This window comes from Lynx canadensis, chromosome D2 (assembly GCF_007474595.2).
Source record: "Lynx canadensis isolate LIC74 chromosome D2, mLynCan4.pri.v2, whole genome shotgun sequence".
In the NCBI taxonomy this organism is placed as follows: Eukaryota; Metazoa; Chordata; class Mammalia; order Carnivora; family Felidae; genus Lynx; species Lynx canadensis.
In genome coordinates, this window is record NC_044313.2 from 57,676,866 (window position 1) to 57,690,180 (window position 13,315).

Here is a 13,315-nt window from a genome sequence, read left to right on the forward strand (position 1 = left end):
ATCTACTTGGTAGGTCATCATATAACACAAGAGAAAATGAAGAAACTAGAAAGTAATGCTTTTCCTTCTGCCAAGTAGCTTTACAAATTTCTCTTCAGGGAACACTTCATGATTTCTTAGTAACTCAAAGATGACCATCCACCCATAGGTAACAATGCAAAAGCTGCCCCCCCCCCCCCCCCCCCCCCTTTATTACTATAAAACCGTTTCTGGAAAAATATTTCTCTTAAAGCACCTATCACAATGTTATCTGTTATAGAAGTTTAAAAAAAATGACCATACATAGTAATAAAAAATATTTAATCTTTGTTTTGCTTTTTTTTTAAGAGCTGTTTTTGTAAGGTCCTATGTTGTCAGCCATTTTAGAATATCACAAACAGGCATTAATTAGTGAGGATAGGCAGTTACTGAATCAAATCACCAAAAGTGGAATTTATTTTGACTATTTAGGGAAGTTTGGGTTTTTCATTAGCAACCCATAATGTACTGATGGAATAGGCAAAATATCCTACCTCTTTATTTTTACAAAGAACTTACTAAAAGCTTTACAAATACATCTCATTATTTTTCTTAACTCTCTGGGCAAAGGTATGTTTAAACTTTGACTAGAGACTTTATATGGCTGGAAACAAAGAGGAAGGAAAAACAAAACAAAACAAATTTAAATAAGTGGGAGACAGTACGATCTCTTAGAGATGTCAACAACTTTACATTTTTACTGAGTACCTGAAAACTAAAATAGTCAGTTTACTGAGCACATTCCCTTCTAGAAACCTGCACTTCAATATAACAAATACATTAAACTTTGATTATGAACTGCTGATCTTAGTCTTTTTAAAAGTAGTATTTTTTAAACAATTATTATTGAGGTTTCCCTTTGTTTTCGTAGCACAGGGACATTCCTTATTAAAAGGTTTATTTACAGGGGAAAAACTGAAACTTCATTAATCTAAGCCCTAATGCAAAAGTTCTGGGAATTTAGGGAGACCTTCCAAAGTATGCATTAAGAAATCACTGGCTAAATAAATAGTGGAAACAAAATACGTCAGAAACATGTTTTGCATATGTTAAATAGGGTTTACATTATTCTTAGATCTGGTCTGACAAAATTTCTACCCACTAATACTAAGTCATTGTTTATGATGCCGAAATGCATTTATTTATTTTTGAGAGGGAGAGTGTGCACACAGGGAAGGGGCAGAGAGAATCCCAAGCAGGCTCCACACCACCAGCCTGGACCCCGATGTGGGGCTTGAACTTGTGAACTGTGAGATCATGCCCTAAGCCAAAGTCAGACACTTAACTGACTGAGGCACCCAGACGCCCTGATGCAGAAATGCACTTAGCAGTCTGCAGATATGAAATGCTTTAGTCTCAGATGGGTTGACTTGGTGTATGACTTGGAGCAAGCCATTTGCTACTCTTGCCAATCAGCAGGTTCACCACCAGTAAGACGGGAACATTTGGACATCTGTCCAACCCTCAGTGTTGGGGAGAAAAAATGAGCACATTGTAAAGCATTTGGATAACCTAAAACATTATAAAATACAGGGATTATAATTTTCTTACTACCATATTTGCATTCAAAATGGTTCCTCATTTTGAGCTATTTTTCACATAAAACTTATAGGGTGGGGAGGAGAGCTATTAATGAATTTTTGGCTGGGCTGGTGGAGTGAACCAGCAGATTGTGAATAGGGGCACAAATCTCCCTCCTCTCTGCCCCTTAAATCCCCCCTATTACACTCAGAACTCCTGATAACTGATTTATCCCATCTTTAAGAATTCCTCAAGTTACTTTCAGTTCATTTTTAACCTTTCTCACCCAGATTTTAGAATATTTCCTATTATTGTCAAAACCCAATTTTTAAAGGGGTAAATTTACATTAGAAAGTAGATATCATCCACAAAACTGGGCCAGGAGATAAAACGTGCAAAAAAAATATATATCTACTCTAGAAATCAGACCTGTTATTAATTCAAAGTCACTGGTCAGACAACTTATAATTAGTATAATGTATTGTACAGAAATAGCAAAGCTATGCAGAAATAGTGCTAGAATATTTAACTTCTTATACAATTTTTTTTGCAAAACACTCAAGCACTAATAAACAAGTTAAGAGACAAACATTGTTGGGATTGCTAAAGAGAACAATGGGCGCATGACCACTATCTAATCCTAAAAACTGAATTTGCCTCTACCCAAAAATGGCTAAATAAAATATGTTGATTCTTTTTGGTATTATTCCACAAAGGATTTGTGAAACATGATTTTAGAAGGCAGGAAAAGACACCTTGACCAAGATCACTGCTATTCTTGAAATGAACCATGTGTATATGTGTAGGGAGCATGGGGAATGGAGGCAGAACAGGGAGAGGAAGCAATAGAATTTTAATTTAAAGAAAATCAGAGGAAAGGATAAAAACTGTAAAAAGAATGAAAGTACACTAGTAACAGCATAGCGTCAGTGAAATGAAAAACAAAAAATAACAAGCACAGTTTCTGGTCAAAGATGGCAAGTCTATACCTAGCCAAATGAAGAAGGAAATTACTTCTTAATACTGTCTCTCCAAAAGTGAACATGTTTCTGACAGCTGCAAGATTTTTTTCTGATGAACAAGACAAGAGAGAATGCCTTTCATAACAGCTGCTGGGGACAAAATTTCTATTTTAGGAAAACTAGGTTAAACTATTCAACAGGAGTTTCGCAAGTTGCGCACAAACATAAATCGGTTAAATCAGATGTAATGTGTTTAAAATCTGATAATAACATTCCTACCTTAGACTAAGTTTTGCTTCAGTTATAGGGGACAAGTATGGCTGAACAAACAAGAAAAACTTGTGATCCCGGCGGGATCATGGTATCACAGTAGGAATGGGAAAAGTATGGCCAACAAAGCTGAGACAAGGGTTTGACTTCTAAAGCTAGATATATTAAATATTGCATACTATCAAAAGAGAAACACATTGTGGGGCCCTTAAAGGAGAAGTGAAAATTAGGAGTGGCAAAATGAGGAATACCTTTGGATTACTTGAAGGAATAAAATACATGCCTTTCGAAGTAAACAGTGGTATTTGATCAGGTGCCCAGAAGACAAGGGGATTGAAACAAAGTCACCTAGATGTACTGGAATAAAGAGAATTGAAGTTTGTAGAGTTCAAGACAAAAAGAGTGATGTCTTGCATAAAAGCCAGTTTTATCATTTCCAAAATTAAAAGAAGAACTTAGACACTCTTTTATACATGAGAAAAGAAAACAAAGAAACAACAAAAACCCGCCAATAAATCTTAATACGTTCTAAGAAAATACATGAATCCAGCTTCTGATAGACATGCTGATTCTTTCTGAATTGAATTCCAGAGCCATAAGTGGCATCATTTTCTCAACCTGTTAGAAGAAAGCTCAAAATGGAGCACAATTTTGATTTAGATAAGTCCAGACTCTTCAGGAATCAGGGCACTCATTATCATCACTTGGTTGAGTGTACCTTACTGTTGACAATGAAGTTACAAGTTCAATACACTTATGGGCAAGTTTAGGAACTGTGCACAATAAAACAGTATTCTAATACAGGTAGACAATCACTTCAAAATTAACTATGCTAGGATTTACTTGTGAGGCCAACTTGGCAGGAGGTGTGACTAGACTGTACAACCATGGCAAGGTAGTATATATATATACACTGGATATACTTTCTCCAATTCTTTTAATCATTCAATTTTTCATAACTCCTTATATATGCCTAATAATTGTTCCAGGGGAAATAAAAGCCTGTACCGTGTAAGTACTTGATGTATATATATTTTTTATTGAAATAGCAAATAAGACTATTGCCACATTTTGTTGGATTAGTTAACAGGACAACTTCATAGGTAAAAGTCAGCTAGATTTCCCACACAGGGGAATCTTGATCCAATTTCACTTGACTTATTTTCCTGAAGCCCTCAGGAAAACAAACAAAAAAATAAATAAATAAAAAACCAAACCAAACAAAAAAAGTAATAGAAAAAATAAAAGGCCATTTTTATCTTTCACATGTACTGCAATAAGGTTATTTCCCAGTGATACAATACTCCCTGGGTGAGGAAATCAAGTTTGTTTCCTAAAATCCTCCTACGCACAACAAAGTGGCCTTCATTTGATGGTTTAAATTCTATTTATAAACGTAAGTTATACACTGACATTAACATCTGCTCTTTAGGCCCCAGTAATTTAACTATAGGACTTCTAAGGTGTCTTCCAGGGCTATGAGAGGCCACTACCATATTACTTCACAATTCTTGTCATAAAATTGTACAGAAGATCAAAACTCACAGTTGTACTAAATCTAGACTAAAAAGAAATTTCCATGCAGCAAGAAGTTGTGAAATAGAAGGTAGCTATATATTATTAAAAGTCACATACAGCTACTGATTTACTCAGCACATTCAAAGGAAGTCCTGTGCTCGCTATAGGTGGAAGTTGTCATGCAATGTCAAAACTTTGTCCCAGATAAAAAAATCTGAATAGAATTTGTCTTAAAGAATAAACTTAAGTAGTTTGGGGTTATTTTCATACATGCTATTGTGGAATAAATGATGATCCATTCAAATCCACTGAAGCAATAACATTAGAAAGTAGGTTACTTCATATGAATTGTTATCTCATTTACACAAGGGTATGCATTCAATTAAGTATGTACTGGGGTTATGTCTTAAGTAAATTGCTTACGGATTTCATCTAGTTGAAATTCTATATTTAACAAATTAAATTATTTCACATGCAGATTGCATAACAAAGATGTTAGAAGGGTAAGCTGCAAACATTTTGCTAACATATTGCAAAAATTTACCTACAGCTATACATTTTCAGCTAGCCTCACTTTCCAATAATATGTTTCAATTAGGTCTATGACGTGATGTACTTGGTACTTTGTAGATGGATTGGAAGATACAGGTGAGGCTGATAAGCAGAAGAAAACATTTTTTTCCAACCATGGCCTGAGAGCCATTAGAAATGGGAGTCTGAAGGGCAGAGTGATATATTGTAGGATTCTAAAATAGGCAGTTCATTGCAGTTAGTAAGTTTGTAACATATTATGGACAGGTTGGGTTAACACGGGATCACGTATCAATGAATTCAATTATCATACCATGAACAAAGGCAGAAGATTCAAAAACTCAATTTGAGTGCTGTAAGAGAGGTGAAGCAAAAGGTGATCGTGACAGTAAAACATAAGAGGTGTAGAAATAATGTTAGATGACCAGTTTTCTAGTGAAAATGTCATTTCAAACAAATTTATTTCCTTGCTTCATAAAAGCAGTCTAAAAGCAGTGTTGCTAGCATACAATCACAATGCTGTAGAACATTGAATAAGCAGGAGTTAAAAAAAAAAATCACAGGGCAGACAAAGGGATGGTAAACTGCTAATTTAAACTTATGAAGTAACGTCCAACAAAGTAGGGATCACGTGTGGTTCGCACCATGGAGTTATCGGTTGAGGCAGGCTATTGATGGTGTGAATTATAATAAGGAATGGAAAACATTTTAGTTGAGAAGGGATATTTTCATATATGTTTTTGGGGCAACTGCAGCCAACTTCACAATTTTCAATATTCCCCTAAGTCAACACTGGAGCTTCAAGTTCAGTTGTTAAGAAACTTATTCAGTTAGTGACCCTGATGGGAATTTCTGCAGATATATTATAATGGATTCTTTTGAAGGAAACTTGCTGTTTCTTTGAAAACCATGGATAAAAACATCTTTTAGGATTTAAATTCTTCAAGTTTACTTTGTCATGGGAGGCGATTCAAAGAAAATCAAAAGCTAACATTTAAATTCTGCAGACATTTAGTAAGCGTTGAATGGTAAGAAGATGGATGGATGGATAAAGGGTGTTAAAACTTGATCCATTAAATCTGGTGATGAAATAATTTCTAGTGGGAGCTAAGGCCTAATATCTAAAATGAAATATCACAAGGGCGTATTCCTGATAGTCTAATACTAGTAAATATCTTATTGAAGCAGCAGAAACAATAAACAATCACTTATTTATATACTTATATGTATAAGAAACCTTAGGCTCACAAAAATATACATGTTTTAAAACGGAAATCTAAGGCACACAAAATACTAAAACAAGTCAATGAATCACCCTATTTTACATATTCAAGAAGCAGAAATCTACTTGTACAAGATGATGGTCTACCAATGGATATTTGTTATATACAATCCCTTCATATTCCTTTACTTGTATTAGTCAAAAGCTTGAAACTGATACTTTGCACCATATATTATTTTAATATAAGTTACAATGAGTTTTTCTTTAGAGAGCTTGCTGGAACTGTTTGCTTTTGCACCAAAATTGTTGAGTGTTAGCAGTTGTGGGCTTCCTATGGCATTTCCAAGGGAGAAGCACCATTAATTAGGTTTTCCACACTCCCAAGGAATCTGACACTTTGAATGTTATAGCACCTCTGCATTTTAACAGAATCAAGTATTTCATTGAAATTTCTTGTTCTAAACATTTTGCTCGGGCAATCCTTTTTGTTTTGTTATAAAATGAGCCAATAAAATAATGGGAATATATAATGGGAGGGCTAACATAAATGGAATGCCTATTTTCCTGTTACCTAGAACATAGGCAATTATCAGAGAAGATGAGTTTTCATTTTCCTAGAACGAATGTGCTTAAATCAACTACTTTGGATTAGTATTAATGGGCAATACCATTCCTACTGTTTCGGATGTGTGGATATGTGATGATGATAGGGAATTTATTTTTAAAAGATTCCTACGGGAATTTTATTCTTATTCTGTACCAGAATGATTTTAAGAACAAATAAGGCAGTTGGGATGGGTAGGGTTTTTGCTACTTTATTTTTATATTTGAACACCTTGAAACTTTAGAAGCATTTGACTCTTCTGATTCCTACTGTGTTTCATCTCCTTTTGGAAAAACCTTTCATGATTATACTGAGAAAGCTGGAGGGAAAGTAAATTGGGGCCACTGTTGCTTGATAAATCAGAAGAGAGCACTCTTACTCAGCTCCAAATAAAACGTTAATCGATATCGGTGATACGCTTCCTAATTCCGACTTTAGAGAAAATGAACAATTTTTGCATGTTCTAACTATTTTATAAGTAGCTAATATTTGCATGAGGACACATTAAAAAAAAAGAACACAACAAACCATATACATGATTAGAATACATATTGCAGTTAACAAGATGGAACTCTACACAGCAATAAATGATTTCTCTTGTATGCAAATATGCATAAACAATAGACAATAGGATTCTTATACTATACTATTTCAAGTTACTTTTAAAAATAGAAAGTGCTTTTAAAATATATATTTACAATTTATGAACAGCCTCCAACCATTATTAACAATAATGAATTATTTTATACAGGAGAGATATTTTGAGAGAAAACATTTCATTGGTTTATTTCAAAGGAATATGCCGATTTTCTAGCAATGATTGGAAGATGTTGGAACAATGGCACCATGAAAAAATAATGCAGCTTATTTTTAACTGTTGATGTGGGTAAGCACCAGGAGCTGTGTAGAGTTAACACTGTGTCTTGATTTTACATCATAGCACATGAACCTGTTAAAATCCTCTAAAAATGACTCTTGTTTCATAGTAAACAGACTTAATTTAAAGCACCAAACTGAGTGATTCTATCAAGGTTAACACCTAACCAAAACATTTCTTTATGTATTGAAAACTATAAAACTTTTATTTTTGCTTAAAATGTGCACCTTCTACCAATTGTCAAAATATAGTCACAGTTAAGAAATACCCACCCCATTTTTGTTTTTTTTTTTGTTTTTTTTTACCTCAGCCTTCAAATGGGTGAGATGAAGATATAAGTAAACGACAACATGACTTTCTTTTAACAGCACCTTGAAAAAATACACAAAACTAGCAAAGGCATTAAGAAGGGGAGAAAAGCTTTCAGACCCAATGGTTATAGGGCCCTGCAACATGTGTGAGAGCATAGGGGGACACTGTGACAATATTGTCATGGGTTAATGTTAATGCTTTATGAGAAGGAATTTGGTTCAATTCATTAACTTCAGGGGACAGTTCAGGACCCTCATTAGCTGCCTGGTCTTTCTGCTCTGAGGCCTTAGTTTTCTTATTCTTAGCTTCTTTAGCCTCAAACTTCATTTTGTTTAGTTCAAAACCATGTTGGGGCTTATTCAGGTTTTTGTGCTGGTAGAAGACAAGGGAGAGGCGTGTGGGATGATTCCGGTTTGGGTGTTCGACAGGAGTCGTCGCGTGAAGCTCTCGCCGGGCACACTCGATCAAAACGGAGCCATGAGCAGGCGCGATAGCCACCCCACCAATGTTGGCATCCAAGAAGATGTGCTCACTGTCTGACCAGTACTCATCAATGTGAGGCAATTTCTCCTCAGCAGGTGACAGGGGGTCATCTGAGAGGGGATCATCTGAGAGAGGCTCATCTGCTTCAGAGTGTGGCTCATCTTCTTCCACCAGAGAGGACGCAAGGTCATGAGGAGAGGCGGTGAATGGGGGGTGCTGGTTTGGATGATTAGAAGATAGCTGTTCAGATGGACCAGTGGGAGGCTCAGAATAAACCAAGGAATCTGGCATGGGAGTAGACAAGGTGGGAAGAGGAACCACTTCACCAGGCTGTGCAATTCCAGCGCCTTCCCCCGCAGCTGCATTAGCACCACCGTGTCTCGCAGAAGGCATTGTGCAGTGAGGATTGCTACTTCTTTCTGAAAACCCGTACGAAACTGACGACACATCGTTCTTAAAAGGAGCTGTTGTGGCCGACACAGTCTTAGGGGACCAGGAGAGACTTGGAGGTATGTTAGCCTCTTTCCATGTGTGAGGAATGGATGGGGTCAATGAGTAGGTTTTAGTGTTGTCCGAACCTTTGAAGATAAAATGGGGTTCAGTTTCATTTTTTATTTCAAGGTGCAAGGCTTCGGTTTTATTCCCTAAACAGAGAAAAGGACACCAAATGCGAAGATAAGTACAAACTACTTTAGGTAGTTGTCTTTAAGGAGTATTTTAAAGAGAAATACATGACAAAACATTGATGATGGCAGTGTTGGTCAGTTTTGTTCTATTTACTTTAAGACAAACATACAAGCATAGTTTAAAAATCGCATGTAGTTTGGTATGCTTTTCCAACCAACAAATTTCCTTAAAGAATGCTTCCCTGGGTACACATTTAGCCAGAAGGATGCCCAGTGATTAAAATACTAAGAAATTAGAAACAACCTAATTGGCTATAAAGTAAATATTGAAATTATACCTTGGAATACAACACAGGTAATAACATGATGATTCAGAACAATATTTCTACCCAAAGAGATTATTGCGTGATCTCATTTCCAAAAAAGTAAAAATAAGTAATAGTTTATAAATATTTCTGGGTCATGATAACATCATAACTGGCAAAGTTAATTACTAGGCAAAGGAAGTCACAGAAGAAGTTTTAGTTGAAGAGGCACCTAGGTGGCTCAGTCAGTTCAGTGTCTAACTCTTGCTTTTGGCTCAGGTACATCTCACAATTTGTGAGTTCAAGCCCCCTGTTGCTTTCTGTGACAACAGCATGAGCCTGTTTGGGATTCACTGTCTCCCTCTCCCTCTCTCTCCCACTCTGTTCGTGATGCCATTCTCTCTCAAAATAAATAAATAATACACTAAAAGAATAGTGCTTATGGGTTAAGATTACAAAAAGATACAGGGTTATAAGCCTAATATTGTGCAGAGCGCTACCAACAGGGTATGTATTATTTTTTTTTTTTTAAAGTTTATTTATTTTGAGAAGGAGACAGAGAGCACATGTGTGCACAAGATCATGACCTAAGCTGAAATCAAGAATTGGCCACTTAACCAACTGAGCCACCCAAGCACCCCATCAAGGTATATAGTATTAAAAACATAGCAGTAGGGGCGCCTGGGTGGCTTGGTTGGTTAAGCGGCCGACTTCGGCTCAGGTCATGATCTCGAGGTCCGTGAGTTTGAGCCCCACGTCGGGCTCTGTGCTGACAGCTCAGAGCCTGGAGCCTGTTTCAGATTCTGTGTCTCCCTCCCTCGGACCCTCCCCTGTTCATGCTCTGTCTCTCTCTGTCTCAAAAAGAAATAAACATTAAAAAAAAAAATTAAAAAAAAAACATAACATGTAAAGATGCTACTGGGGAATGACACAAAGATAAAGTTGGTAGAAATGCTGCTTACAGGCAGTATGGAATCAGGTATGTGAATCTTAAAAAAAATCCAAAATAAGTGTCTGTAAAATGGAGCTATATTCAAACAAACTTATCCTAATTCTCCCCATCTTGCCTCTTCACTATCTCTCTATTAAATTTTTCTTAGCCTTGTATAAATGCCTGCTCTGTCATTTCTCTCATCTTACAAAAAATAAATAAGCAAACTCTTGTTGTAAATATGAAAAAAATCAAACAAGTTAAGGAATACCCCGTAATTCTATAGTTGAGTAAAGTTGAATACAAATTCATGGTGTATTTTGTTCCCTCGGGCTCCTTGGAGAGATGGCTGAATTTATATATGGGGCAGTGTTATATAAAACAAGCCTGGAACATCGTGTTGGAAGCTAAGGAAACTATCAAAGGCAATCGAGGTCATGACAAAAAAATTCAGAAGCCAGCATGATGGGTTTCTACTGATCAAAGATTGAACAATTTGAGGATTTTTTGGTTTCAATTTGAAGATTTTTAAAGCATTTTTCATATTTAGTTAGGAATAAAAACCCTATTTAATATGCACTGAAATATGAACTATAAATAATAATAAAAATACTAGTAATAAAATAATAAAAATTGAAAAATTTTGAGATCCAAAAGACACTAAATTAAAAAAAACTGAACACACTGGAAATTGCTTAGGAACTAACTTGTATTCTAAAAACCGGTGAATAAAGGCAAATAGCCAAGCATTTATTCTAATTTCCCTACATGAACCATATCTCAGCATTAACAAGTTATTGGTAAGGGCAATATTTCTTTGTAAAAGAAGATCAACCACCAAATGGAAGAATGGTGGACTTTGTTGCTGCTCATGTAATAAAGAATATAGAATATGAGGGCACCTGGGTGGCTCAGTCGGTTAAGCGCCCGACTTTGGTTCAGGTCATGATCACATGGTTCATGGGTTTGAACCCTGCGTCAGGCTCTGTGCTGACAGCTCAGAGCCTGGAGCCTGATTCGGATTCTGTGTTCCCTCTCTCTCTGCTCCTCTCCTGCTCGTGCTCTGTCTCTCTCTGTCTCTCAACAATAAACAAATACTAAAAAAAAAAAAAAAAAAAAAAAAATATATATATATATATATATATATATATATATATAATATGATATTAAGTGTTTCTAAAATGATTGGGTAAAAAGTTCATAGGGAATGTTATGATCAGTGATTCCCATTGACAACACCTGGACCATGGATCAGTCTTAACATCATAAAAAAGAGATATCACTGGACGCTATATATTTCCTGATGTGAAGAAACAAGAGTGTTCAAATTGGACAGTGGTCTTTAAATAGTGTTTTTAAAGTGGAAGCTGAATTTGTCTCCACAGGACAATGGTTTTGGCTATATGAAAAAAAGAGAAAAGAAAAATTGGAAAAGCAAGCTTAAATAAAAAAGGTTTAGGAGACATCAAATAACTATAACGTGTGACCTTGTTTGGATAATAATTTAAACAAAACAAAATGTGGGGCGCCTGGGTGTCTCAGTCGGTTAAGCATCCAGCTTCGGCTCAGGTCACGATCTCAGTCTGTGAGTTCGAGCCCCGCGTCAGGCTCTGTGCTGACAGCTCAGAGCCTGGGGCCTGCTTCGGATTCTGTGTCTCCCTCTCTCTCTGCCCCTCCCCTGCTCATGCTCTGCCTCTCTCTGTCTCAAAAATAAGTAAAAACATTAAAAAAAATTTTTTTTAAACAAAACAAAATGAAAAACAGAAGAAAAATCATTTAGGAGAAAAATGGAGCATTTTTTTGGTTTTGTTTTGAAGTAGGCACCATGCCATACCTATGTGGGGCTTGAACTCACAACCCTGAGATCAAGAGTCAGGTGGTTCTCCTACCGAGTCACAAAGGCACCCCAAACGGAGCAATTTGAACACTGATTGGTATGAAAACAATATTTGATTTGTTTGTTTTAGGTATTGCGGTTATAAAAATTACTTATTGTTTAATGACATACTGATGAAGTAATTGATAAGATAATATGATGTGAGTTCTGCAATTTATTATTGAGGGAAGTGAGATTCATTAAATAATTCACTCACTCTATACCTTTAAAACATTTTTCCATTTAAGAAAAAAACCTCTCAACCTTTAAAACTTCACTGCATTCAACTGATTCCCTTTATAACCAAGCACAAGAATCTCTCCATTTCTCTCCCATTTTGCCAGCAATCTACTTCAATAATGCTCAAGCAGGACCTCCCACCGCCTGTAAAACTCAGAGTGAAACTTCAGTTTTCATCTCACTTGACATGGTTGATCACTCCCTCCTTGAAACACTGCATATACTCTTAGAGTTCCATTAATACCTCACCAGACCTTCCAAGACTGTGTTCATCTCTGAAGCCTGTACAAATTGGGAATTCCCAGGACTTCTTCTACCTCCTTTAGTTCTCTGTGATTTCATTTACTCTCAGGCTTTGAAATTCTATCTCTATGCAGCTGACTTCCTAAGTTATACCTCCAGCCAAAATCTTTTCTTTGAACTACACTCTTATTCAACTGTTTACCTAACGGTTATCTGACAGGTGTCTTAAACTTGACAGGTCCAGAAGTGAGCTTCTGATCTCCCTCAGAATTTGTTCTTTCCCATTTCTCATGATTCTTGGTGATTTCCCCATCTTTCCAGTCACTCCAGACCAATAACACCAGGGTAAACAGTGAGACTTTTTTTTGTCCACAATTCAGATTTTTCAGAAATCCTGTTGACTCTACCTTGAAAACAGATCCAGAACCAGGCATCTCTCATGTCCTCATTAGCCAGTCTGGTTCAAGCTCCATCACCTTTTTCTTGAGCTGTTAGGATGTAGCCTTTTCTTTACCATTACCCTACTTTTCTGTTCCATCTACTGGTTTCTAGTTCAACCCAGTAAGCAGAATGTTAAGTTTGAGTCACATCATACACCATCTCTATGTTTTTTTTTAAGACTTTACTTTTAAGTAACCTCACACCCAACGTGGGCTTGAACTTACAACCCCAAGATCAATAGTAAAATGCTCCACCAAATGAGCGAGCCAGGTGCCCCAGCCCCTCTCTATTCTGAAATCTCCAGTAGCCTTCCTTTCACTCACTAAATGCTGATA

The 13,315-nt window shown here is 36.3% G+C and overlaps 1 protein-coding gene across 1 annotated transcript in view; it reads right to left on the reverse strand.

Moving 5' to 3' along the window:
* Positions 1–1,284: 1,284 nt before the first annotated feature.
* Positions 1,285–13,315, reverse strand: part of TET1 (tet methylcytosine dioxygenase 1) — a 126,615-nt gene continuing 114,584 nt past the window's right edge. The window contains exon 11 of the mRNA XM_030335059.1: positions 1,285–8,962. Within this exon, the coding sequence (XP_030190919.1) occupies positions 7,947–8,962 (1,016 nt within the window). The 3' untranslated portion in view covers positions 1,285–7,946. The remainder of the gene's footprint in view (positions 8,963–13,315) is intronic.